This window comes from Suillus clintonianus (genome assembly GCF_016758775.1).
Source record: "Suillus clintonianus strain FC179 chromosome Unknown DEU56scaffold_1, whole genome shotgun sequence".
Classification (NCBI taxonomy): Eukaryota; Fungi; Basidiomycota; class Agaricomycetes; order Boletales; family Suillaceae; genus Suillus; species Suillus clintonianus.
Window position 1 is genome coordinate 728,730 of NW_024539225.1, and position 23,822 is coordinate 752,551.

Genomic DNA, 23,822 nt, shown 5'->3' on the forward strand with positions numbered 1-23,822 from the left:
AGCCCAATTTGGCAGTCTAGTCATTCTTCCCCGACGATGGCGACGACGAGCAAACAGTACAAAGCCATCGGAGAGGACCTTTGGAAAAGTCGCACAGAGAAGATTGTGAGGTTTGGACTTTGTGTCGCGTCTTTGGGTCAATCAGGCTTCAACTAACCCCAAAAACAGAATTCAGAGCTATTTGCTCTTACATATGGCGCCCTCGTCGTCCAGCTGATCCAGGACTATGAAGATTATGCTGAAGTGAACAAGCAACTTGACAAAATGGGATATAACATTGGGACACGATTAATTGAGGACTTCCTTGCAAGGAGTTCTTTAGGTCGCTGCTCTGACTTCCGAGAAGTGGGCGAGGTGGTGGCGAAGGTGTGCGTTCATTACTACTCCCCTGAGCTGACGTTCTTAGAGCCTCCTCATTTGAAGGTCGGGTTTAAATCCTTTTTAAATATCACACCAACAGTCACGCACTCTGGCGGTCCACCTTCTTCCTCCCGCCCAAGCAGTACAGTCCAACAGTCAGGAGTGCCTGGCTCGTCGTTCATTCTGACCCTGGATGAGAATCCCTTGGCTGAATTTGTCGAACTCCCTGACGAAGCTTTGGAAGGATGTTTATGGTTCAGTAACGTGCTGTGTGGTGTTCTTAGAGGAGCACTTGAGATGGTAAGTCCACAAAATAAAATAATCTGCGGAACTAAGTATCACACCCATTTCAAAGGTCCAGATGCAGGTGCAGGTGGAGTTTCTATCTGATGTACTTCGTGGGGACGAGAGCACGGAGATTCGGGTGACATTGCTGAAGTACCTGGAAGAAGAAGTCCCAGTCGGAGACGACTAGAGAAGCCACCTTGGATCATTTTGTACTTAGGAAAAGTGTATTATCTAGAAAACGAATACGGGACAAGCGCGGAGTGGACTTCCGAGGATATAGGGACATACATAATAAACACCCTCAGCCACGACGATCGACCCTGTTGAGTTTCTTCGCGGTCCGCGCGTTGTTTTGGGTATTCTGGCCGCGGACTGGCAAACCCATGGCATGCCTCTTTCCGACGTAACTGCCTATCATGCGTTGATGCGCAATATTATCCTTGACCACTCTCCTTGCTTCGCTCTCAATCTTGATGTTTTTCAACGGATCTGCCCATGCCCTTTGCGAGAACTTCTTCGTCTCCTCCTTCAGGGCCGCGAGTGGAGTTGAGGCCGGTGGAGGTCTATAGGACGACGTGGCTAATGGAAAGCGAGGAATGGGAGTTGAAGTAGAAGGTGAGGAAAGGAATGAGGCAAGTTCTGTGATTTGATGAGGTGTTAGACTTCGAACTTTGCACTTGTCGTGAATCTGAAGACGTGCACAAAGTCGATGTGCAGTTTTGTGGCCAATGCCATAGAATGCAGTCAACGCGAACTGGCTTATCAATGAGCAAAGCTTTCAGAAACAATCAGCTATAGCGCACCCTTGCATATTGGTAGTCTGGGAGCTGCACCCCCAAGACGTGAACCATGTTTCACTGCGGACAACAATTATTGAGAGGAACTCAACTTCAGCTTGCTTGAAAAGTAATTTCATACTCCGCGAGTCGACTTCGCGCTTCACGTTTCACGCAACCACAACCTTCATGGCTTCTAACAATGCGGAAGGACGTCGTGAAGATGCTTTCGTCAAGCAGCGCGCTCAGAATCGTGAAGAGTATGAGCGCCAAAAACAGACTCTTATCAACGAAACAGAAAAATCCCGTCCCTCAGCCAACAAATTCGTCGGTCAAAATGACTCCATGGAAGAAACACTCAAGAACCAGACTATCGGTCTAGTGAGGCTGGAGGACTTTCAGCAGAGAAGGAAAGAGTTGGAGGAGGCAAAGGCACGTGAGGCTGCTCGCACCAACGAACTCAAGTATGTCATTTTCAGTGTCCAATGACATTCTCTCTCGCGCTGTGACGACTGTGTGGAAAGATGGCTTATATTCCGTGGAGGATTTGTTTAGGGACGCAACAAAGAGGATAAAGAAACGCAAGAAGACAAAAGCTACCCTATCATTTGCCATGGACGATGAAGGTGACGTCGAAGGCGACACCTCATCACGTCAAACGCCCGAGGTCGAGAATGATGAACAAGCGTCTAAGCGTGCCAAGTTCCGCAAGAATCCCAATGTCGATACGTCATTCCTACCTGACCGTGATCGAGAGGAAGCGGAGAGGAAAGAGCGTGAAAGGTTGCGCCAAGAGTGGATTCGCAGACAAGAAGAGCTTAAACAGGAAGAAATTGAGATCACCTATTCGTATTGGGATGGGAGTGGACACAGGAAGTCGGTTGTGGTATGTTCTCATATTGATTTAGTACTCAATAACTCATTCACGGGATGCTTCAGTGTAAGAAAGGTGATACCGTTAGCGCCTTCTTGGAGAAGTGCCGACAGCAATTCCCGGAATTGCGAGGCGTTAGCGTTGACAACTTGATGTACATCAAGGAGGACCTCATAGTACCTCATGTGAGTTATTGGTGAAGTATCCCTGAATTGGTCATTTGAATATTTCAATTCATTTTCGACAGCATCACACGTTCTATGACTTCATCATTAACAAAGCTCGTGGCAAGAGTGGGCCGTTGTTTAATTTCGACGTCCATGACGATATTCGCCTACTTGCTGATGCGACTAAGGAGAAAGATGAGTCGCACGCTGGTAAGGTGGTGGAAAGGAGTTGGTACCAACGATTTAAACACATCTTTCCTGCCTCTCGATGGGAGGTAAGTGAGCCATTCCTCCTGTGTCCGTATCCTGTTAATCAAGGTGTAGATATATGACCCAGAGAAAGACTACGGAAAGTACACTATCGCTTAATATTGTTACGTTCATATTGTGTATGCATTGCGCTTTGAAGACACACCATACCTTCCGTTGAACTCAGAGAGTATCAAAAAAAATGAATGAATGCCAGGACCGTGGATTGAACACGGGACCTCCAGAAGAACTTACTTCAGTCTGTTGCTCTCCCAGCTGAGCTACCCCGGCGATTCACTTGCACGGCACTTGTCAGATTTGGTGCACATCTACGATGGGGCAAACAGCGCGCCTCGAGGCGCAGGCAATTAGCATAACCTTGGTATGTATATCGCACAAGCACCTTTAGCACATATTTGACTGATAAGTATCTCGGATGATATTGATTATAGTGAATAGACTAGGCAACCCTAAACCAGATGCTATAGTACATGCCTTGTCTCTAAGTGAGATGCGATCCCGATAATAGCGCGTTGCAAGTCAGGGTAGATGGTCGATATAATGCGACGTGATATCGAAAAATGTCCAAAGGAGCCCGTGCGTCGTGATGCTCCGCACTGCACTGACGCCGAGACCGCGATATATGCGTGCTATGCCAGCGAGCACTGGCTTTGGATCTTTAGGATCCGGACCTAATGAACTTTGAGCCTTCGTAACAAGACTGTGTTGGTCTGCCGTACCGCGCACGAGGCGACGGAGAGTTTCCCATACTCCTTTCGGAGGAGTGCCAGCTAAAGCACGTTGCTGGACTTTCGTCTTTACTCTGATAAAAGATGGAAGGATGAGCGTTGTAACACACAAAATATCGATACTTACACATCAAGGGGATATATCAATGCCCATGAAGACACACCGGCCAGCGAACCACAGACGAAGGGAATTAAGGATGTGGGTATCGGCAGCCATGCTGGTGTTGGTCCCTGCTCTCCCGAGCGCTGGCGGCCCAATAGATGTCGCATGGCATCATATTCGAAAAAGTACAAAGCAGTGCCAGCTGTATCTCGCACTATGGAGCGGATCAATCAGAGTAACAAACATCGAAGTATATCACTCACCAAAGTGGAGACGGAACCCTATCCAGAGCCCAGACAGCCCGTGAGTTCGAAAGATTTCTCGGACAGCGTCGATAGTGTTTGGGGGTTTAACCATTTGGATGCCTTTAGTTGCGGCTATGCTGTATTCCAATTGCCTTCGAACCTGTCAATAGACTTGGAAGATTACCTTCCAGACAAATCAGCCAAGTAAGAATACCTTGACAAGTTCGAAGGCTAGAAAGATTCACATGTCAGATGTTTAGAGAACACAGTGAAAGAGTACGCACGTGCACTCGTAAATGAGATCAACGACCCAGACAATGCACCACTGAGACCGCCCGCGAGGGCAGCATGAGAAGCTCTATCACCTGTAAAATAGTTGTTTTTACGACAGTATTCTTTTGTACTACTGTATATCGTGAATGAAGCAGCACCTGGATAGCCGTTAGGGCATGTGCAGAACGAACATCGTGCGATAACTCACGGACAAACGAAATCGTGACAAGCGGTATCCAGAGACCTCTATAGAAGCCTTTTACTCCCTCTTCCCGATAGACGGTACCAGCAAGCTTGAGTACTGGCATCCTTGTCTTGGTGGTCTGTAGTCTCGACTTCAAGGAATCCAACTGAACAACACCCAGGTTCATAAGTTCTTTCAAGGTAGAAAGGGCAGACACACTGGATATCCAACAAATGTTGAAATGTAGCTAGCCGAGAGGGCGCAGACCACTGGCTTATTTCCTAGCAGAGAAGTTGTTACAAAATCGAGCTGAGTTTTTGAGCATACATACGCTTTAAAACGTCGTTGAAACCATCCCTGTTGAACCAGGGATTTATTGGCGGGCTGAAGACTTTTCAAGAACTGACACCTTGCAAAAAGTCAAGATTACGGGCGTACCTTGTTCCATCCATAGCTCTCCTTGCTGGACCAGACAAAAAGTCCAGTTTCGTGCCTCTGCCAGTCTATGTCGAGAATGGCCGGGCGTGATCTCAGTTGGAGCCAGAAAGAAGAGCTAGAAAGGAGATAGGGATCTTCCACGGCGATTCGATATAGGCTTGTGGTAGAGTTTCGGAGGAGTGTCACGCGTCATGAAAATTGTCTATATTTGGTCGACAGCTTTGATTTGAGTTGTCATTATTCACGACACGCGCTTACAACGCGCTCATAACACAATTGATCCGGGAAACCAGTAAAACTGACTCATCTGCTATGTATTACACAGGGTATGAACTACTGGTCCATAAGTATCAGAACCCACCCAGCCTCTTCTTCACAAGCTTTTTGTTCGTCGGAGCATTTCGACCACCATAACGTCCAGGCAACACTTGAGTACTCGTCATCAACTCTTGAGAGGGTTGTGAAGGTTCAGGGTAATGGTAATTCCCGTTCTGAATATCTGTAGTCTGTGAATTGAAGCCTTGCGGTTGGGTGCCGGACCTTCCCCAGTGGCTCTGGATAATGTGAATGGGAGGTGGTCGAGGGTCGAAGCCTGGAACAATCAGCGGAGGGCGTTGTGATGTTGTAGTCGTCGTTTGCGTAGCCACTAGGGCGGTGGGGAATGCCCGTTTTCGGGAGGGAGCGACAATGTTGTCGCCTTCTGCATTATATGGATCATAATATGTATAGGACTCAACGTCCATCCCAACCTCCCACTCCCTCAACAACAATCGTACACCCAGTGGAGTGGAAATATTCGCATCCTGTGCAGGTTCTGCGACAGCGTCCTTCCCTTTGAAAGCATTGGGGTAATGGTCGACACCAAGCTTGAGATATGGACGCAAGTAGCCAAACTGAATCTCGGGAAGTTCATCGTCAAGTGTCAGAGCTTTTGCGGCAAGAGACATAGTCTCCACATCGTCAGCTTGGATTGGAGCAGCAGACATAGAAACAGGCTGAGCTGAGAACACCATGCTAGAAAGGGCCAAATCGAGAATAAGCTGCTCTCGTGACTCTTTCTCTTGTTGCTCGAATAACCCAGAGGCATCGTCCGAATAAGACAAATTGAGAGCCTCCAGAGCACCGTGCATGTCCTCCCACTGATCCACGCGACCAAGCCCCATACGGCTGAGAAATTGCTTGAAATCGCAAGACCACGCCGCACCACTCGCAATTTCTTGGACCGGCAGCTTGTTGTGTATGAATTTTTTGTACCCAAGATTCGAGTTAATGATCCCGCCAGCGAGAAAGTCCGCTCGAGAGGCCTCGTCTGGCTCATCAGTGCAAAGGCAGATATCATGTCTGAGAAATATGACGGATCAGCCTCTTAGGACGACAACATGTTGAACACGCCTCACAAGGTCAACATTGCCTTGTCAGTGTTCTCTGTCCTTTGCCAAAATTGAGATGACTTGTCTGTCATGGCGGCAAGTCCGCCCTCAGAGGCAGTTTGTTCAGTCGCGTTCCCCGTAATGAAAATTTCTGAAACCAAAATCAGTGTCTCAACGAACTCAGCCGAACTGAACCACAAGTGCTCACTCTGATACGCAGTCCGTAGGTTGAATTCAGAGAAATGCCTTGCGCTCAGTGGCCCGTATTGAGGCTGAAGCTCCTTTGCTCTTTGAGCTAGTTTCTGCACATCAGCGGACCAATCGTGGCTAGTGCCACTAGTCTGTCTTGGAAGTATGTCTATGCCATTGTGACATACAGCAAAGTCCTGGCAGTGGAAGCTGCCTTGTCCAGAGAGCCGCAAGAGCAAAAGGGTGGACCTATCAGGCTGGACAAAAAATGCACTTTCCGAGTCAGGCGCACCCATATCACCGTCGTGGGGTAAAAACGTTGGAACGGAATGGGAGTGGATCAGATTGTCATTTCCTCGAGACACGTCATAAATGGTGACGAGTCCATTTTTGAGCGAACTTAGGAAAGTCAGGGGGCCTGCAATAGAAGGTGAGTGAAGAGAGGACCAATATCTCGCAAATTCCGTACCGCTATCCAGCTGTACAACTTTGACATTGAGCGATCTATCATGCGCTCGGTTGTGCTTAGAGCTCAAAAGTGTTTTCTTCGGGTACCGATTATCCATCCATATGAGCTCCGAGGTCGTCGAAATGGTGAGGAGATGTTCTCGCTCTAACCAGTCAAAAGATGTTACAACAGAGCCCGACTGGCCAGTGGAAAATAGGTCAACAGCAGGCTGGCTCGACTACCTCTCTGCGTTAGCCGAGATATCAGAATGCCCTACTGGAGTTCGTACCCTGAAATCATGATGTTGAATGAAACTACTTGACGCCAGGAAGTAGCCTTGGTCAGATGGACGAAGCCTCCAAAATCGGTCCCCGTTCGTGTTCTCAATATTGACTTCATTAGGCCCTATGCGCCGCCTGATGAAGGCATGAATTCAGCGAAATTGAACGAGAAAAGACACATACACAGCTTTTGCTCCTTGATATATACTGCAGGTGTAAAGTGCTCCAGAGGTGTTCACAGCAATGATATCGGAGTCATGGGGTGAAAATGTGGCATCTGCCACGCTTTTGCCTCCTGCGTCATCCGACAAGATGTCCACCTCCCGCGTGGCCTTGAAGTGGGTGCCTTCATTCGCCGATTCAATGCTCAACAGAGATGTCGCGGAGAGCGTTCTGACCAAAACAGTATTTGTACCACGCTTCATAGGTGAATTTGATCCATTCGAGGTTGAGATCTGGAGAATGGGTGTCTCGAACTTGGATGCAACACGACCAGGTGCGTGAAAAGTCGAGTCGGAATTAGTAGCAGATATAAATGAAATATCTGGCATCCAAGCTGAGATTAACTAACTAGGGCAAGATTGGGCAAGACAGCTTACTCAAATCACTGGTGGTTTCTCCCACTGGAAAGAGAACCAGTGATGTCTGAGGGGTGCTAGAAGACGGTACGATACTAATGAGATTGCCTCTCAAAGGATCGTAGACTTGCAATGCTCGGTTTTGTCGCTCGTCGGACTGGAATTCCGCCTTGACGAGCTCCATAGGGAAGTCGGCGTCAGGGAAACATGTTCTAACGAAGTTGAGCTATTAGAAGATACACAACGTCAAGATGACGCTAAGACTATGGATGAAGTTCATACTCCTTCCTCGATTCGCCGCCATTGCGCAAGACGACTTGGCATCGGATTCATAGGTCGAGTGGCAGGGAAAATGCAACGCCCTGCCCCAACTGATGTCACTCTTCGAGCTGAAAGATTTGTTAACTACGCTCATGTGCAAGGCCCAAGCTCACCATTAGATGTATCGACAACAGTTGTCCAAGCTAACCGTCCGTCTGATGACACGAGAGTCGCTCCACCAAAGGTTCCATAATCGAGAGAAGGATGATTCCAATACTGAGGGTCGTGAACTTGAAGCCTTTTGTATCCCCTTCCCTGATTTTTTACAGGTAAGGTTTTCTGTCGTTCATCCGCAGGCCAGTGTTCCATTCCATCTGAGAAAATGTCTGAAGAATATGCTGTAAGCTAAGCAAGACTTGACTTTTGTGTAAGTTTGAGCGCGGGAAATGAAGCACCGATCTCCGACAACATTTTCTTTCAGTAAAGCCGCAAAACTATGTTGTTTTCGACCATGCTCAGACGTTGGGCACTCGCGCAGAGGCCACAGCAGCTCCTTTCAAAATGTCGACAGTTCAGTATAACTCGCGTTGCAATGGCGCGGGCTGCAAACCCCAGTTCTTCTGCGACGCCAGCCAAGTGGACACCGAACTCGATACGCACTGGTCTCATTGTCCGTAAACGTGGAATGACTGCTATATGGGACAACCACGGTGCGCGCGTTCCGGTTACAGTGCTGCAGGTGAGCGGGTTCGCAGGCGCTTCTCTCTTGTTCTCATATTTGTCACAGTTGGAGAACTGTCAAGTGACCAAGAACATCGTACATGTGCGTCCAGACCGCACAGAGTATCATGCAGTTCAACTCGGCGCGTCCGACCGTCCAAAGAGGACAACAACACATCAGATGAGGGGTCACTTCCGGAAGGCTCATGTTAAGCCGAAGTACATTGTGAAGGAGTTCCCTATAACCCCCGATGCACACGTCCCTGTTGGTGAGTTCCTCGAGAACACGTTTTCCAATCTTCCATGACAGAAAAGCTGCTCAGGAACGACACTTTCCGCTATTCATTTTGTACCTGGGCAGTTTGTGGACGTGATTGCTGATTCGTGAGTTCCCCACATCATCTTTTACATGTGTTACTCAGGCCCTCCAGTATTGGGAAGGGATTTCAAGGCACTATGAAGCGGTGGAACTTTAAGGGTTTACGTGCAAGCCATGGTGTTTCCGTATCACATCGCTCAGCCGGTTCGACTGGACAGCACCAAGTTCGTGTTCATTAAACTGAGCAACATCCCTACTGACTCTGATTTATAGGACCCAGGTAGAGTCTGGCCCGGCAAGAAAATGGCAGGCCGACTAGGAGGCGAGCGAATCACTGTTCAGAACCTCCCTGTGGTCCGTGTCGACACGGCCCTCGACCTGATTTTTGTGAAGGGCGCAGTGCCAGGGTTTGACGACGCACACGTCCTTGTCCGCGATGCAAAGAAGAAGATGCTCTGTCTCGCAAATGCAAACCAAGCTAAAGGCCTTTACGAGGCCGTCCTCCCCAAGGGCGTGGACGATCTACCTTTCCCTGCTGGTACTAAGGAGATGGTTCAATCACTCCCTCCCGTGATCGAAGCTCCTTCAAAACGGAGTAGCCCATTCATTCCTAGGGAATAGACCATGTATAGTTTACCCGCATTCTCAAGCACTCGCTGTTCCTACGTCTATTTCTTCTACGGTGGAGGTGCGTGGATGGGCCAGATGGTCCAGAGCAAGAGTGATAATGATTCAGTATGTTTCGCGAATCTGATCGACATGTCGTCCTCGCTGTCCTAGATTTGGATTTCATGTTGCTCAGAACACCGATCTTTGACTTGAGAAGTATTGATCTGCACTCATTGTCAATTAAGTGAGGAAGGACACCCGAGCAGGATTAACAACACATTAACTTCTCAGACTCACGGGGCTATTTTCATGGTTTCTGGCAATGTCCATGCGGTGGTCAAACCCAAGTAAGCTCAACTCATCTAGTGGTATTCCCATGATGGAATTTGCATCAGCAAGAGCATGGTCATGGGTTCTACTGTCGAGCTAACAAGATAAAGTCAATGAATGAAGCCACTGGTGTGATCGACTGTTGTACTGCGGGCGTAGATACAAGCCTTAAGAGAGAAGTCGCTCGTCAACAATTTCCTTAGTGAGTCCTTCTTCTGCATCTCGAACTTCGATAGTCTTGTTTGCTTCTGCCTGGAGCATCACAAGCGTCATTGAATAGAATTGAAGCCTCAGGAATGTACTCACGACTCTTTGAAAGTCAAGGAGAGCACTAGCATGCAAAGTCATCATTGTTGTCTCGGATGACGATGGCGCCCAGTTGATAAACACGAGCGGGAATGACGTCCTGCCATCGCGGTGTTTGAGTTCATATGACAACACAACATATCTGGGAGAATTTCGGGGCAGCTCTGGAGTGTGCAAATGAAGCTATGATAAATAGTTCCAGGATGACCATACCCTCGACAAGGTCTTCGATCGAAATATCGTCATACTCCTCGTCTACGGCCATCTTGAGTGCAGATTTGTTGATCTTGATAACGATTGCTGCGTGTCCCTGGCTCCTACGCTGGAATCGGAATTTTCTGAGAGCCTTTGTGACATCCTCGTTGATATCCACTGTCCTTGCTGCCGTCTATGAAACAAAGTTATAGCGAGGAGAGGCAGATGAAGAACGGGCTTACCGCCATGGTGACGATGTTGAGCAAGATAAGCTTACTTAGGGTTAGCTTACATAAGGTAAGCACCGATCGAAGTTCATCAAACCGACTATCGGCAAATGACAAACGCGTGTGATTCGCTATATGTAGCAACGGGGCTAACCCATATGACTTCAGGCAGAGCACCTCACGGTGCGTATCAAAATCAAGTATATCCTCGTTCCGTCCGTGCGGGCACTTGCGCTCAACGCCCACCATGTCTCGGAGAGCATCCAGGAACACCTCTGTTATTTCCTCGAGGAGTGCATATATTCCGCAGTCCGAAGAATTGATCATCATGCCTGGTGGTTCAGTCGACGAACAAAACCTGCACGATACTGCGCACCCACATCGACAGTCAGAAAGCACACTCGTAGGCCAGGATGGGTCTTCATTTGACCGAGAGGACGATGAACATGACGAAGAAGTCACAGCTTGGAAGGCACTGCCGTGGTGGAAAAGACCGTCGCCCTACTGGTCAGCGCGCGAGCCTGCTGTGTCGGAGATGATATTGACCATTCGAGCAGGTTGGTGTTTGCTACGCCTCTGGCCTCGATAGGCTTCTCTGCAGTCATCGGTCCTCGGGTGGAGATGTACACTGTCCTCGCATGTCGTGTTCACGCACCTGCGTTACAGTATGAACCAAACAGCATGCTACATCTAGCCCAGCCATATTCAATGTTGTCCAAGAACATGGCGAAGACTCTGCATGTCGATTTTAATCTAGATGAGCCCAGTGCTGCGTCTGTATCTGCTCAACCTGTGTCTCTGTACGTTCCTGCAAATCCAGGCCCCCAACAAGAACACGTTCCCGACCGTGACCAATGCGCGTCCGACCCAGTCGTGCAAGCTGCCGTTGCGAAATTGTCTGCAGGTTGGTTTCATCGTTTTTCTTTATACAACAGAGAGAGACTTATACTGAGCTAGTTCTGACCACCACGATGGGTATTTTGAGCTGCCTTACAACCGCTTGGTGGGGTTCGGTGAGTCACCACATTTATGTTTTCAATGTTGGCTCTGACCGCACTCTAAGCTCTCAGACCGTTTGGGCCGAACATCAGTCATGGGCATCTCGATGCTCGGTTTACTGGCCAATGATTTAACCTTCATCGTCACTGCATTCTTTGTGGAACGCCTCCCGGGCGGATACTGGTTCTTGATCCTCGGTTTTGCCTTGGATGGTGTGCTTGGTGGTAAATCAGAGCATGTCATTTGAGGATAGGTCAGTGTCTGACGCTATTTTAAGGGATGACCACTGGGATTGCTGCTTCACATGCCTATCTCGCCGACAGTACCCATCATTCTGATCGGTAGGGCCGCATATTCATCCTTGTTTAACCCAAATAAATCATCATTGATAGATCTCGTATGTTTTCTCTGGCATTGGGCACTATGTTTTGTGGAGTAGCCCTCGGTCCTGTCATCGGAGGCATTTTAATTCGGGCCACGGGCTCGGCACTTTCCACGTTCTATTTAGCTGCGGTTGTCCATGCGCTGCACGCTGCTTTCATGTTTCTGGTCATCCCAGAATCCCAGACGAACGCGCGAGCATTGGGTGCGCAGAAAAGACGACAGGAGTCACTTGAAAGGAGGGATAATGGTATTTCAATGGCTGCATTCGTCTTACAGAGCACTACGGGGTTATTCAGCCCTCTAGCTGTTCTTCTACCCAAGCGTGTTGCCGTTGATGGAAACCCACTCAAACACTTCAAGAGAGATTGGAGTTTATGCTTCCTCGCTGCTAGCTGTGGATTCGCGATGTCCCTGATGGTGTGGTTTGACTATATTTTCGTGACATCCCCAAGACTTACACCTACTTTCCCTGCAGGGTCTGGTGACACACATGTTGCAGTATGCCGCAGGAACTTTTAAGTGGTCATCGGAAACGGTAAGAGAACGCAAGAGTGTCGCCATCGGATCTGACAGCCTTCTAGATTAGCTACTATGTCGCCTTCACTGGAGCTGCCCGTGCGCTGTTCTTGGCTGTCATCTTACCAGGTTTGTGCCAATAAACTCTTATCTACCTTTTGTTCAATATGAATCCAACTCCCTAGTTATCATTAAGCTGCTGAAGCCAGCGCCCGTGCAGCTTCCTATAACCCCGGATGAGCCACTTCAGAACTTATCACCACAGACCCATCTCAGTAAGAAGAACGACACAACATCCTCGCATTCTCCGAATTTTGATCTCAATCTCGCTCGAATCTCTGTCGTTCTTGACATTCTTGCGTTCGTGACAATGATTTTTGCTTCTAATGGTCTCGTCTTTTCCTGCGGAGCTGCCTTGCAGTCACTGGGCGCAGGGTTTTCGCCTGCTGTCCAAGCATTCGCGCTCGATGTTTACAGCAGAAGAGGGGGAAAGGGCGAAGCTGGAAGGCTTTTCGGCGCCATTAGTGTTGTACAAGCTCTTGGGTAGGAGCATCTCTTTTTTGGCCAACTCAAAGCTCTAACGCATTTTACCATACAGTTCTCAGATCCTGGGTCCTGCATTGTTTGGCTTTGTGTATTACAAGACTGTCGCGACCTTTCCTCGTGCAATATTTGTTTTGACCGTGGTGCTTATGTCGATTTCTCTGGCCCTGCTCGCACTAATACATCCGCCCACGACGAGCGAGGATGATGCTGAAGTTGCGGTATTGGACGATGAGACTCAAGTTCCGGTGATCCGTGTTACGATAACCCAGGAGGACGCACATGTTCACATTGACGAGGACGAAGAGACGGAAGGACGTGGCGCTCAACCACATAGATAATTATATAGGTGTCTGATGTACAATCTCGAGTGTTCATAATTTAGATCAACGTTGACTCAGACATCGGCAAGAGGTACAGCTGGTACCTTCCACCATCTCCATGCGGCGAGCCCCAGGAAGAAGTTGAAAATCCCCACAATAGACGACCCGGCTCCGACCACTGTGAGAAGCCACCATATATAGCCAATGATGCGATCAAGCGTTCGGCCGGTGTACCGTTTGAGCGTAGCACGCGGATCAGGCGTGGGTATGTACCCTGAAGGCAATCGGAGCATGGGAGGAGCACACGTTTCGGGGGACGATGTAGCCGTAGGTGGTGGAAGGAGTAGAAGGCAGACGACAGGTTTCTGCTCACCTGTTAGATGCGGATTAAAACGGTGATAGGAGAACATACATGGTCCGATGCGACGTATGATGGTATTGATGTGTACAAAATGTTAGTAATGTTAGACTTCTCAGGTGTGTCGGGGGAATCAGTATGAGTCGCATACATTATCCTATCGGTCCAAGATGGAGTTCGTTTAGTGCTGTTAAGTCTGGGTAAGTAGGAGAAAATCATCGAGGGGACATGACATACCTGTACCGGTCGACCTCGCCAAGCTTGTATTTATATGTACATTTGAATGTCCAGAATGGGCCCTCGCGCAAACCGATGAAAGCCGTCCCTTTCCTCCGCTGGTTCAAAAGTTGGTCGAATTCCTTCAGCTGTTCACGTGATACGTCGTCCTTCAACATCGTAAGAACCTCGTGAGGTTTGACAGTTTGTACAGGTGGAGACGACGGAGGTATTGATATACGGAAGTTGAGGTCGCCGAGGAAGAATAGGTGTGATGTCGAATACATGGTGGTCGGGGAAGAGGAAGGAGATGATGGTAGTGCAGGGAAGAGAAGAGTGCCGACAATGTGATGATAATCCGCGATGCGTTGAGCGAGCTTGGGCTCGTGTGCGGTGAGGTGAGCACAAACAAACCTACAAAGCGTTTGTTTGGGACACAAGCCATTATGAAGATGAGACATACGTGAAAACTTCTCCAGCTTTGCTCCCCCTATCTGAGACGCGGAAACGTATGCCAACAGCGCCTTTGTTACCCATGTAAGCTGGACCTGTCCCAGTCCACTGAGTTTGTACATCACAAACTCGGCGTGCGACGCCACTATCTCGTGCGTACACGAGAAGCGCAACACCAACATTCACGGCCTTCGCGACGAGCGTGTAAGACTCCTTACCCGGAGTATGCTTCTCAATCTGACTACGAATATGCGCATCTCTATCGTCGAGCAGAGCCTTGGACAATCCAGCCACTTGGTGGATGTGTCATGTCAGAGTAATGGTATACGAACACGATGACATACGTCCAAGGTGAAGGGGCAGAAGTTCCTGGAAGCCAATTGCAAAAATATCTGGCGCTCGAGGCTCCTTGGAGAGAAAAGAGGCTACTTGGAGTGCTGGAACGAGCCAATCGACAAGGTCCTGAGGCAAGCCAGCGCCACCTTGGAGGTTTGTATTATATGAACCGACTTGAACAAACAAACTTTCGTCTCTGGACATCACAAAAAATGGGTCTTTGATGGAGTACTAGTCGAAGAATCTTGAGTACACGGAACGTTAGTAGCACGCGCCGTTGACCTGCTTTTGGCTCAGTATTAGTCAGCCAATCATTGACATGGCGCCAAGTCCGAGTCTTCAGAATCAGGCTTGACCACCATCCTCAGGCTCTAGTCCAATCGGTGGATCCAAGGAGGTGGTGTATCTTGAAATATTATGTTGTGATGTCTGGATCTCATGCTGCAACCAGGTATTAGCCCTGATCATCATGCAGTTCAAGTTTTATAACAAGCTTGCATGATGCAACATTACCAAGCTCTTCTCTATGTAGTTGCCATCAACTTTGTGTGCAGTAGCCAAAGTGGGCCATCCATGCCTGCAACTATACAAGCAGACGCGCCAAACTCGATGGCTGGATGGAGAGGATATCTTGGTCGAATTATATAGTAAGTACTGCCGTTATTACGCTTCTATCGAGCGCATGACCGGACGGAACTTTCTGGTCCTCCCAGGCTCAATTCCATGTTTCGTTTGACGAACCCATGTTCAGGCACGCACGGCTCATTGTTCACAAGATTCTTACTACTTGGCCTGGATAAATGGGAACACAGAAAAGGTAGGGGCCATCTAGGATTTCCTCGCTTCCGCAGGGGGCATCAACGAAGCGCGGAATTGAATCAATGGGCACAGCGTACTACTACAAAGAGGGGGTAGGGGGGCGGAACACCCGAAGTCAAGATATAACATCAAAATCAAAGCACACGAGGGAAAGGTCCAATAACAAGATTGACGAAGGTATCATACGACCTGTTACACAATATCAGTATTATAAGCGGAGGGTGATCGACACGATAATTACTTCAGACATCATCGGACTTGGCGGAAACTGCCGACAGTCCGTCCAGGGACTCACAACTACTGCTATGGTCTTCGCAGTCATCCAAATCCCTGAAGCCTGGCAAGCGACGTTCGGCAGCGTAATCGTCCGGGTGCTCATAAGCTATGTCCTCCATGAGATCAAGCTGTTTGTGTCCAACAGCGAGCGACGTCACATCAGGGCTGTATGCGGCCATGCAAGAGTGGAGGCGTTCATTGAGCTCATCTACGCTACCTTTGGAGAGCTCTTGGAGCGAGGTATTTCAAGGTTCTGATGCGGCACTGGCATACGTGTCACCATCATCTTCAAGAACCATCTGAAGAAACCTTTTGTGCTCTTCGATGGCTTGGATCCAAGCGGTTGCCAGAGCACGCACCCGCCTCCATTCAATATCAGCTTGTTTCGTGATGACAGCTTGCGCAATAGCCCCAGAAGACAAGTGTTGCAATCGGCTTTCGAGTAAAGCCTTGCCCTGGTATGCTGTTTATTTATCAATAAGCCGTGGATATGCATTGATTAACATACCTTCTGAACGTCTGGCACGGGTGTAGAATCAATGGGGGAAAGTTGGGTTGCAGCATAGCGGCGGTGTTGTGTGCTGGGATCACGCCTTTCATATGGCCTGGGCCGTGCTTTCGCGCGCTGCACATAACGGGATAGACTCTTGACTATGGGAGGAGGGGTTACAGGTGCATTTATGTCGTCATCAGATGAATCAAAGGAACCGGTATTAGAAAATGATGGTGAACTTGCACGGCGTTTGGACCGGGGGTGTGTGGTTGGCGAGACAGGACGACTCGGATGACGACGGGTCGTCCTATTGGCAATAGTGGGAGTGTAAAGAGGATTATGTTTATGGTCATTGAAAGGGCTATTGGCTCCGCCATTGCTTGGGTCTTCAGGATGTCTAGCAATGTGCCCCAGAGCGATCTAAACGTTGCTTTGACTCTTGGGCTGAGTTTGAAATCATGAGTGCTTTTATCACACGGTTTTTGAAAATGGTTTCGTTATCATAATGCCTCCTGAAAAACTATTATGTAAGAAACCTCTTGAACCATACCAGTAACTTCGAGTCCGAGTATGTCTTTGTAGTTGCCACCAACTTTGTGTGCAGTAACCGAAGTGGGCCCTCCATGCACATAACTATACAAGTAGACGCGCCAAACTCGATTGCTGGATGGAGAGGAGATCGTAGTCGAATTATATAGTAAGTACTGCCGTTGTTACGCTTCTATCGAGCGCATGAACGGACGGAACTTTCTGATCCTCACGGGCTCAATTCCATGTCATCTGACGAACCCCCAACCTTTTGTTCAGGCACGCACGGCTCATTGTTCCAATAAACCATGTGGTTCCCGGGTTTAAACGTAAAAGGCGATGTGAATGTGTTCAGCGACTCGAACGCGAGCGGGAACAGAAGCCCTTCGTTCAGGGGATCACCGAGAAGGAATCTCTTGGTTAGGGCAAATATGATACGGCGCAGTCAGATCAGCAGTTCAGTTCGACCAGGTATGCGCCACACAGGTGGGTTCCGGAGATCGGATTTGTAGCATATGTATTTGACTGACTGCCGGTATGTAGGTATATGGTATAGCCAATACTCTGGCCTCGACACAAACACATCTCCCAGGTCCCTCGGATTTATTCCAATCGAATCTTTCTCTCGAACCTCTTTCTCTCGTCGAGAATGAAAGTTTTTGTAAGAGGAAATAAGATTCCGGGTTTCTACAATATTTGGACGCCCACCTTGATTGAGCATGCTGCTGAGTGCGACAGTACCATGTGGTCTGGATGCCTTGGTCTGTTGGTCCTTATGGTGATAGGTGATATCCTTTTTATCTCCCTGATAACGGCAACATTGAAGTAGCCTTAACTGCGAACTTTGAAGTGCATTTCCGCTGAGTGATTTTTGGCCTTCTCTGACTCTGAGCCGGCTCGCTGAATCAATTCTGCGCAATGCCGTTAGATTTGGTTTCCTGACCGTAATATAATGAACTTTATCTGGAACACACGCTGGCACCTACGGTTTCCATGAAGCGGATAGTGCGTGCAACTGACCAACAATTGAATAATCAACCTCGCGCCTCATATCCCACCTCAAACACGAACCCCCTCCGTTGACTCTTGCAGAATGAGATCAGTCAGTGACAGTCAAAGAGTAATGGGAAACTAACAGGAATGACATTCTTGTTCGCGCGCCTTAGGAAAAGAAGTCAAGATGGTGGCAAGTTGACTAAATTCATGACGTTATTCGCATAACTTCTTTCGTCTGTCGGTCGAATCTCAAACTCCCTCAAGCTCCGTTATCCGTTGTGGAGAACGTGTGGTCATACGAGAGAAGCTATTAACGCTGCTGGCGTCGGTATCATTTCAGGCCCCCGTGCCCGCCACCTCGCAAGAATAGGACTTATCTATCTTGGCCCTGGTTCGTCCTTTTACAGGTCTTGTCGACTTTGATGTATGCTTATATATCAGATATTTTGCCTTGGTCTGCCTCGGCACGTCGCACTCTCTCTCGACAGCCATGGCTACTGAAGCTATGGAACAGATCCCTAGTGCTACCGACGAGAAATCCATCGACGCGAAGGAGGAGAAATCTTACTACATACAGGGAGACATTGAGTCATCCACCCAAGAAGCTGAAACAGACGAGATTGTCCTCCAGAACGAGCGAGAGATTGTAACTCACGTCATTTCCGTGGACGACGATCCTAGTCTGAACCCCTGGACACTTCGGGCTTTCTTCATCGGCCTCGGACTTTCAGCCTTTGGTGGTTCCTTGGGTAAATCACTCGAGGTCATTCAGTCGAGGGTCTTACTCACTTGCACGGCTTTTTTTTCCTAGCCCAAATTTATTACTTCAAACCTGTGAGGGGTTTTTTTTATCAAACATTCTCTCAGGGCTCTCATCCGGCTTGGCACTGCAGCAAACTGTCCTTGTGTCTGTGATGTTCCTCGCCATCATATCCTATGTGATTGGCTTTGCGATGGAAACATTTATCCCACGTCATGGATTACTCCGATACTTGAACCCAGTGCGTTGTCCACATAGTAACCCCTGACCCATTAAATTCATGCATAATGTATGAATATAGGGACCCTTTAATAAGAAGGAAAATGCGTTCGTTATCATCATGTCTAGTGCAGCTGCGAACTCTGCATTGGCTACGGAGGTTCTTGCTGTCCAGCGGTGCGTTCGAAATTCAATTTCTTGGTCGGTGGTGATTGATGACCCATTAGTCTGTATTATAATATCACGCCGAACGCCGTCTCATCAATATTTTTGTTGTTCTCGTCTCAATTGCTCGGGTGCGTTGCGCTGGAATACTGCTTGTTGTGCCCATTGCTGAAGCCGCAAACCACAGTTATGGGATTGGTGGCCTGATGCGAGGTATTTTTGTGTCCAACAGTAGTTATGCGCAAGATCTCGACTGACAACACTCAGGAATCCTCCTTTATCCGTCAAAGATGTTGTACCCCGGTGTTCTCCCGCTGCTTTCCATGTTCGACGCTCTCTATCGCGATGGCTTCGAAGCACGCCGAAAGCTCAAGGTCTTCTACGTCGTCTTTACTGCGTAAATTTAAACTTTATCAATGAATCGTGCTCTCAATTTCTAATGATCTTAACCCAGAATATTTCTATGGGAAATGTTCCCTGAATGGATCTTCCCACTTCTCACTGGTCTCTCAATATTCTGCCTCGCTGCTCCTAACAATGCTGCTGTCTCTCGTGTGTTTGGTGGTTCCAACGGAAATGAGGGTCTTGGTCTATTGTCCGTGTGCTTCGATTGGCAGGTACGGCTGGCTATCCCGATGTTGTTGACACTTGGATGAACTCGATTTGTTTAGTACATCTCGGGTGGTGTTAACCCGATGACTATTCCGCTGAAAGCTCAGGTTAGTTGACACACAAGTGCGTATGACAATTCTAACGTCTCCCCTAGCTCTCCACCTTCATTGGTTACATTCTCTGCATGTATGTTATTTCAGTCACGGTGTAACATATCACTAAGAGAGACGAAGGGTCGTCTTCGTCGCGGTATTCTACAACAACATTTGGGAATCTCAAAACTTCCCCTTTGTACGTAAAACCGTCGCTGCGCTTTCTAATGTCCAGGCTAACAATGCACTGATCAGTTGGCGCAGCTCCTCTTTTACCAGAATGGCACTATCTACAACCAGACTTTGATTCTGAATTCCAACTATGAGGTGGACCCCACTTTGGTCGCTGAACAGGGCCTGCCATTCTACGCTGGTACCTGGGTTGTAGCTCTTCTGTCCACTAACCTCGTATGCCAAGAATCACTGCTGATATAGGGTGCTTTGCTCATAGTTTCACCACAGGGATTAGCTGCGACATTCACTCACCTCCTCCTGTGGAATAAACATGACCTACGTGCAGCCTGGACTTGGATGAACATGGACACACTGAGGAGTTGGCGTGCTAATTTCGATTGGAAATTCTGGAAGCACAGTGGAAAGAGGGAAGTCCCCGCCAACATTGAGGACCTCGACCCACACTACCGCGAAATGCTGAAGGTCAGTCGCTGTGACATTGGAAGGAGAACCTTACTTCATTGTCATACAGTACCCAGATGCTCCGAATAGCTGGTACTTCATGACGTTTGTTCTCTCCTTCATTGTTGGACTAGTCGTTATCTACATGACAAATTCCACGCTGCCCTGGTGAGCAATATTCTCCATCTGGCAATCAAATTTATCAAGTCTTTTCAGGTGGGGCTTTGTCATCGCAGTCCTCTTGGCTGCCGTGTCTATCTTGTTCTTCGGCGCGTTATACGCCATTACCGGCATTCAGCTTTCCATCCGCAAGTGTTGTTTATGTGCTGTAGGTGCCCTGAGTTGATATTTTAGAGAAGAAACCCTGGTCCAGATGATTGCCGGCTACCTGCACAACGGAAGACCCATGGCGAACATGTTCTTTGTTCGTCTTGACGTAGTTTCCGATTTTGACCGCTGCTGATGTTGGTTTGACAGGTCCTTTACAGCTATGTACGCATCCCCGGTTTCGCCTCTTCGATCTGCTTTATATTTATGTTCCCCTTCAGAATAGTGTGGCTCAAGCATTGCTGCTGTTACGCGACCTGAAGATCGCTCAATGTATGTGCGCATTCTTTGTCGGGAAAGGTACCTCTCACTGGCAAGTGCCCAGACGCCAAACTACCTCCCCGCGCTGCATTCACGGCCCAGATCATTGGCACCTTACTCGGCGCTGTTCTCAACTATGGTCAGGGAGCCGTCTTTCATATCTATTCACCACATTTGACTTGTTGTTCTAGTGTTGATGAATTCTATCATCGACAGTCAACGTGAAATCCTGCTGTCTGTGCAAGGAACAAACATCTGGTCTGGCCAGCAACCTCAGTCATACAACTCGCAAGCGATTGCATGGGGTGGCCTTGCTCACGAGCTCTTTTCAACTGGTCAAAGATATCAATGGGTTCCCTTGTCTTATCTGATTGGCTTGGTCGCACCTCTTCCTTTCTGGATCATTCACCGTTACTGGCCGAAACTACGCATGGATTACTATTACACCCCAATCATCTGGTACGTTCTGAAGTCATTAATGATTCATATTCTAAGCTTATCATATGTGCAGTTCGTTCATCGGTTGGCTTTGCGTTGGAATAAACTCTTCACTTTTGTCGTATTTCACTGTCGCGTTCTTGTCCCAGTGGTGGCTCCGTACTAGGTACCCGCGTTGGTTCGTGAAATACAATTATTTGGTCGGTGCAGGTAAATGTCGCGGCTTTCTTATAATCTCAACTGCTAACATCATGCCATACTATAGCCCTCGATGGTGGAACACAGGTCATGGTATTCATTCTCTCTTTTGCAGTCCAAGGAGCTGCTGGATCCGCACATCTTTTCCCGGAATGGTGGGGTGCAAACCAAGGCGGAAACTATGACCGCTGCTTGTCTCTCTGAAAACCATATAAGTACTAGGTTGACGTATTTTTGTGATAACAAATGAAGTTCTTGTTCCACTTGGTGACAGCCAACGATGTCTATTAGAATTTCAGAACGTCTCATTATCTTGCTTGTACATAGTCATCGATCTTCAAAAGTAAGCACACAGTCTCCGTCGAGAGTTCAATTGCGCTCGTGGAGACGAGAAGAGGTTGAACAACATCCTCCTCAAGAATATTCGAGATTAGGCCCTAAGGTGTATGTGGTCAAATGATCGAAGTAATTCGAGGCTGCATGGACTTACTGTGCGGACGTTGATACCAGCATTCCGGTCACCTAGAGCATGTCGGTTGCGTAATTCCGTGACAATAGAAATCGGATTAAGGCCAGCATTCTCCGCAAGAGTTGTCGGTATCACTTCTAATGCGTCTGCGTATGCTTGGAAGCAGTAAGCTTCCATGCCTTTGAGTGACTGTGCGTATTGGGACAACAGCCGGGAGACGTGGATTTCAGGTGCACCACCACCACCAATGAGGGCCCTTGTTATCATATTAGAACCTCAATCAATCAGATGGAACATTGTGTCTCACCGCTTCTTTACGAGACACCGGACAACACAAAGAGCATCATGCAGACTGCGTTCACATTCCTCCACGACAAGGCTGTTACCACCCGTAGCCAGAATACTAACTGTGCGTCCACGGTTCTTCACGCCGGTAATCTTGACAACTTTGATACCAGCATTTGAAGTCTCTTCGACTAGATCTGCGTACCCAAGCTTGTCTTCTGTAAAGGCTTCGATGTCGGCAACAGGTTTACAGCCGAGACTCTTGGAAAGGAATTCGATCTCGTCACGCTCAACATCCTTGACTGCAAGGATGTTAAGACGCTTGAGGAAGCTAAGGGACGTATCGTCGACTGCATCACGGAGGATAGACTTTTGGATGAGCAAGACGTTGCAATTCGCCTTCTTGATCTTTTTGCAGATGTTGAGCAGGTACTGACGGCCCTCTTTGATGACCTTGTCCATTTGTCGGTAGTCGTTGATCACGACAGTGTTGTCCATCTAACGAGGTGTTATGAGAACTGAGACGAAAGGAGTGAAAGACACATACGTCAGGTTTGGGAGCACTGAGCTGGAACTGGATGATGGCAATCTTGGCCTTCTCCACGCGAGTAGGACCGCCAGCTGAAACAATGACATTTTGGTTGAGGACAACACCGTCTACAAGTTCAGTGTCTTCAATAGTGCCACCGACTTTCTTCACAACCCTGATGTCACGAAGGTCGACATTGGACGATTGAGGTGTAACTAAACGCGTCACAGCAGCCACTGCAATGGGAGCAAGCGTCGATGAGTATTGAGAAACGATCTGTTGCGCGCATCAGCAAAGTGTTACCACGATAACTTCAAACATCCTCAGCACCTTTGAGTTCAGGGAAGTGCTTGCTGCTCGGAGCAGACTGGTCTTGTCACTGAGATCGATAGGCGTTGATATCTCAGTGAGATATTCGACTGCTTTGACCGATGCTTTCAAAAACGATTCTGCGATGATGGTTGGATGTATGCCTTTCTGTAGCATCTTTTCTGCGGCGCCAAGAAGGCTACCTGCTAGAACAACGACCGATGTTGTTCCATCACCTGCTTCGACATCTTGAGCAGCTGAAAGGTCGACCAGCTAAAATGACGTAAGTAGATGATCAGCAAGCAAGCATCACGCCTTGGCGCGCACCATCTTTGCGGCAGGATGTAGAGCTTGAATGCTCCGTAGAATTGTGGCTCCATCGTTGGTGATGATGACCTCACCCTTTGAGGTTTGAATCTACGCAAATGAAATGACATCTCTTCATCATCAACGAAGTAACATCAAGCCATACCATTTTGTCCATCCCCCTTGGACCGAGAGATGTTCGAACAGCATCACTTATGGCTACAATAAAGTCAACAATGCGAAACGATCGCAAACATCACTCTTCACGTACCTTTAGCAGCGACCAAGTTAGACATCCGAAGTTCCATTGGCTTGACCTGTGGACGCGTTCATTCCTTCGAAACATCGCGGCAATTGTGAGACAGTATTACCTTGTCGTTGAACGCAGCATTTGAGCCCGTACGAGATGCTGCTGGTGCAATCTTTGATGCCATTTT

General features: G+C 48.3%; 11 protein-coding genes and 1 non-coding gene across 12 annotated transcripts; 5 read left to right on the forward strand and 7 right to left on the reverse strand.

Annotated features, from left to right (window-relative positions):
* The first annotated feature begins 2 nt into the window (after window positions 1–2).
* Window positions 3–936, forward strand: DEU56DRAFT_10000 (BET3 family protein). The gene is made up of 4 exons (XM_041344556.1): window positions 3–105; window positions 169–366; window positions 424–660; window positions 716–936. The coding sequence occupies exons 1-4, from the start codon at window positions 37–39 to the stop codon at window positions 833–835; spliced, it is 624 nt and encodes a 207-aa protein (XP_041215684.1). The 5' UTR covers window positions 3–36; the 3' UTR covers window positions 836–936.
* DEU56DRAFT_9910 (mitochondrial 30S ribosomal protein S13) lies at window positions 850–1,559 on the reverse strand. Its single transcript, XM_041360081.1, has 2 exons — window positions 1,452–1,559; window positions 850–1,402 (listed from the first exon to the last, which is right to left on the reverse strand). The coding sequence occupies exons 1-2, from the start codon at window positions 1,497–1,499 to the stop codon at window positions 950–952; spliced, it is 501 nt and encodes a 166-aa protein (XP_041215685.1). The 5' UTR covers window positions 1,500–1,559; the 3' UTR covers window positions 850–949.
* A 12-nt stretch (window positions 1,560–1,571) lies between these two features.
* On the forward strand, window positions 1,572–2,924 carry DEU56DRAFT_763601 (XAP5, circadian clock regulator-domain-containing protein). The gene is made up of 5 exons (XM_041350831.1): window positions 1,572–1,888; window positions 1,980–2,310; window positions 2,364–2,483; window positions 2,546–2,740; window positions 2,790–2,924. The coding sequence occupies exons 1-5, from the start codon at window positions 1,614–1,616 to the stop codon at window positions 2,832–2,834; spliced, it is 966 nt and encodes a 321-aa protein (XP_041215686.1). The 5' UTR covers window positions 1,572–1,613; the 3' UTR covers window positions 2,835–2,924.
* Window position 2,925: 1 nt separating this feature from the next.
* Window positions 2,926–3,005, reverse strand: DEU56DRAFT_t8. The gene has a single exon. It is a non-coding gene; the product is annotated as a tRNA-Phe (tRNA).
* DEU56DRAFT_845237 (uncharacterized protein) lies at window positions 2,968–8,240 on the reverse strand. The gene is made up of 19 exons (XM_041355119.1): window positions 8,007–8,240; window positions 7,855–7,961; window positions 7,594–7,798; window positions 7,178–7,538; window positions 7,003–7,129; window positions 6,735–6,951; window positions 6,285–6,683; window positions 6,104–6,227; window positions 5,064–6,047; window positions 4,699–4,797; window positions 4,600–4,652; window positions 4,488–4,549; window positions 4,293–4,434; window positions 4,096–4,242; window positions 4,026–4,042; window positions 3,830–3,971; window positions 3,591–3,780; window positions 3,455–3,537; window positions 2,968–3,406 (listed from the first exon to the last, which is right to left on the reverse strand). The coding sequence occupies exons 1-19, from the start codon at window positions 8,200–8,202 to the stop codon at window positions 3,255–3,257; spliced, it is 3,807 nt and encodes a 1,268-aa protein (XP_041215687.1). The 5' UTR covers window positions 8,203–8,240; the 3' UTR covers window positions 2,968–3,254.
* Window positions 8,241–8,344: 104 nt separating this feature from the next.
* Window positions 8,345–9,493, forward strand: DEU56DRAFT_721886 (translation protein; the record flags this gene model as incomplete). Its single annotated transcript, XM_041347710.1, has 5 exons — window positions 8,345–8,572; window positions 8,621–8,822; window positions 8,877–8,937; window positions 8,985–9,096; window positions 9,146–9,493. The coding sequence occupies 5 exons, from the start codon at window positions 8,345–8,347 to the stop codon at window positions 9,491–9,493; spliced, it is 951 nt and encodes a 316-aa protein (XP_041215688.1).
* Window positions 9,494–9,979: 486 nt separating this feature from the next.
* On the reverse strand, window positions 9,980–10,560 carry DEU56DRAFT_750395 (uncharacterized protein; the record flags this gene model as incomplete). Its single annotated transcript, XM_041349533.1, has 4 exons — window positions 9,980–10,063; window positions 10,118–10,281; window positions 10,331–10,505; window positions 10,555–10,560. The coding sequence occupies 4 exons, from the start codon at window positions 10,558–10,560 to the stop codon at window positions 9,980–9,982; spliced, it is 429 nt and encodes a 142-aa protein (XP_041215689.1).
* Window positions 10,561–10,676: 116 nt separating this feature from the next.
* DEU56DRAFT_763628 (major facilitator superfamily domain-containing protein) lies at window positions 10,677–13,326 on the forward strand. Its single transcript, XM_041350832.1, has 10 exons — window positions 10,677–11,046; window positions 11,097–11,443; window positions 11,497–11,552; window positions 11,603–11,762; window positions 11,816–11,879; window positions 11,931–12,339; window positions 12,398–12,457; window positions 12,504–12,567; window positions 12,624–12,981; window positions 13,037–13,326. Exons 1-10 carry the CDS (start codon window positions 10,787–10,789, stop codon window positions 13,320–13,322), a joined length of 2,064 nt encoding a protein of 687 aa, XP_041215690.1. The 5' UTR covers window positions 10,677–10,786; the 3' UTR covers window positions 13,323–13,326.
* On the reverse strand, window positions 13,327–15,066 carry DEU56DRAFT_763631 (inositol polyphosphate phosphatase). The gene is made up of 6 exons (XM_041350833.1): window positions 14,975–15,066; window positions 14,676–14,927; window positions 14,342–14,624; window positions 13,900–14,292; window positions 13,717–13,849; window positions 13,327–13,669 (listed from the first exon to the last, which is right to left on the reverse strand). The coding sequence occupies exons 2-6, from the start codon at window positions 14,869–14,871 to the stop codon at window positions 13,379–13,381; spliced, it is 1,296 nt and encodes a 431-aa protein (XP_041215691.1). The 5' UTR covers window positions 14,872–14,927; window positions 14,975–15,066; the 3' UTR covers window positions 13,327–13,378.
* A 662-nt stretch (window positions 15,067–15,728) lies between these two features.
* DEU56DRAFT_905906 (uncharacterized protein) lies at window positions 15,729–17,930 on the reverse strand (the record flags this gene model as incomplete). The annotated part of the gene is made up of 6 exons (XM_041356771.1): window positions 15,729–15,991; window positions 16,043–16,217; window positions 16,271–16,675; window positions 17,770–17,798; window positions 17,855–17,868; window positions 17,920–17,930. The coding sequence occupies 6 exons, from the start codon at window positions 17,928–17,930 to the stop codon at window positions 15,729–15,731; spliced, it is 897 nt and encodes a 298-aa protein (XP_041215692.1).
* On the forward strand, window positions 17,805–21,967 carry DEU56DRAFT_10495 (OPT oligopeptide transporter protein-domain-containing protein). Its single transcript, XM_041344577.1, has 23 exons — window positions 17,805–18,170; window positions 18,268–18,528; window positions 18,591–18,613; window positions 18,673–18,780; window positions 18,841–18,935; window positions 18,986–19,054; window positions 19,111–19,136; window positions 19,191–19,320; window positions 19,378–19,540; window positions 19,595–19,642; window positions 19,690–19,721; window positions 19,769–19,826; window positions 19,883–20,035; window positions 20,090–20,284; window positions 20,334–20,431; window positions 20,480–20,571; window positions 20,623–20,687; window positions 20,741–20,755; window positions 20,812–20,863; window positions 20,916–20,990; window positions 21,043–21,310; window positions 21,363–21,499; window positions 21,555–21,967. Exons 2-23 carry the CDS (start codon window positions 18,270–18,272, stop codon window positions 21,689–21,691), a joined length of 2,298 nt encoding a protein of 765 aa, XP_041215693.1. The 5' UTR covers window positions 17,805–18,170; window positions 18,268–18,269; the 3' UTR covers window positions 21,692–21,967.
* On the reverse strand, window positions 21,796–23,819 carry DEU56DRAFT_905908 (T-complex protein 1; the record flags this gene model as incomplete). Its single annotated transcript, XM_041356772.1, has 9 exons — window positions 21,796–21,924; window positions 21,978–22,212; window positions 22,264–22,739; window positions 22,789–23,046; window positions 23,101–23,352; window positions 23,407–23,496; window positions 23,552–23,604; window positions 23,657–23,702; window positions 23,757–23,819. The coding sequence occupies 9 exons, from the start codon at window positions 23,817–23,819 to the stop codon at window positions 21,796–21,798; spliced, it is 1,602 nt and encodes a 533-aa protein (XP_041215694.1).
* Between the last annotated feature and the right edge of the window lie 3 nt (window positions 23,820–23,822).

Excerpts from the sequence above, each read along its gene's own strand:
- DEU56DRAFT_10000 (XM_041344556.1), top strand. The coding sequence starts at position 37 with ATGGCGACGACGAGCAAACAGTACAAAGCCATCGGAGAGGACCTTTGG. Across the intron at positions 367-423 it reads TGGGCGAGGTGGTGGCGAAG|GTCGGGTTTAAATCCTTTTT; the intron begins GTGTGCGTTCAT and ends CCTCATTTGAAG. Across the intron at positions 661-715 it reads TTAGAGGAGCACTTGAGATG|GTCCAGATGCAGGTGCAGGT; the intron begins GTAAGTCCACAA and ends CCCATTTCAAAG.
- DEU56DRAFT_9910 (XM_041360081.1), bottom strand. The coding sequence starts at position 1,499 with ATGGTTCACGTCTTGGGGGTGCAGCTCCCAGACTACCAATATGCAAGG. Across the intron at positions 1,403-1,451 it reads CAGACTACCAATATGCAAGG|TTCGCGTTGACTGCATTCTA; the intron begins GTGCGCTATAGC and ends TTGATAAGCCAG.
- DEU56DRAFT_763601 (XM_041350831.1), top strand. The coding sequence starts at position 1,614 with ATGGCTTCTAACAATGCGGAAGGACGTCGTGAAGATGCTTTCGTCAAG. Across the intron at positions 2,311-2,363 it reads GACACAGGAAGTCGGTTGTG|TGTAAGAAAGGTGATACCGT; the intron begins GTATGTTCTCAT and ends GGGATGCTTCAG. Across the intron at positions 2,484-2,545 it reads AGGACCTCATAGTACCTCAT|CATCACACGTTCTATGACTT; the intron begins GTGAGTTATTGG and ends CATTTTCGACAG.
- DEU56DRAFT_845237 (XM_041355119.1), bottom strand. The coding sequence starts at position 8,202 with ATGGAACACTGGCCTGCGGATGAACGACAGAAAACCTTACCTGTAAAA. Across the intron at positions 3,781-3,829 it reads AGGGTTCCGTCTCCACTTTG|TGCGAGATACAGCTGGCACT; the intron begins GTGAGTGATATA and ends TCCGCTCCATAG. Across the intron at positions 3,407-3,454 it reads TCTCCGTCGCCTCGTGCGCG|GTCCGGATCCTAAAGATCCA; the intron begins GTACGGCAGACC and ends AAAGTTCATTAG.
- DEU56DRAFT_763628 (XM_041350832.1), top strand. The coding sequence starts at position 10,787 with ATGTCTCGGAGAGCATCCAGGAACACCTCTGTTATTTCCTCGAGGAGT. Across the intron at positions 11,553-11,602 it reads CAACCGCTTGGTGGGGTTCG|CTCTCAGACCGTTTGGGCCG; the intron begins GTGAGTCACCAC and ends CCGCACTCTAAG. Across the intron at positions 12,340-12,397 it reads GATTCGCGATGTCCCTGATG|GGTCTGGTGACACACATGTT; the intron begins GTGTGGTTTGAC and ends CTTTCCCTGCAG.
- DEU56DRAFT_763631 (XM_041350833.1), bottom strand. The coding sequence starts at position 14,871 with ATGTCCAGAGACGAAAGTTTGTTTGTTCAAGTCGGTTCATATAATACA. Across the intron at positions 14,293-14,341 it reads AAAGCTGGAGAAGTTTTCAC|GTTTGTTTGTGCTCACCTCA; the intron begins GTATGTCTCATC and ends AACGCTTTGTAG. Across the intron at positions 13,850-13,899 it reads GGCGAGGTCGACCGGTACAG|CACTAAACGAACTCCATCTT; the intron begins GTATGTCATGTC and ends CAGACTTAACAG.
- DEU56DRAFT_10495 (XM_041344577.1), top strand. The coding sequence starts at position 18,270 with ATGGCTACTGAAGCTATGGAACAGATCCCTAGTGCTACCGACGAGAAA. Across the intron at positions 18,614-18,672 it reads AAATTTATTACTTCAAACCT|CAAACTGTCCTTGTGTCTGT; the intron begins GTGAGGGGTTTT and ends TTGGCACTGCAG. Across the intron at positions 19,321-19,377 it reads TTCTACGTCGTCTTTACTGC|AATATTTCTATGGGAAATGT; the intron begins GTAAATTTAAAC and ends ATCTTAACCCAG.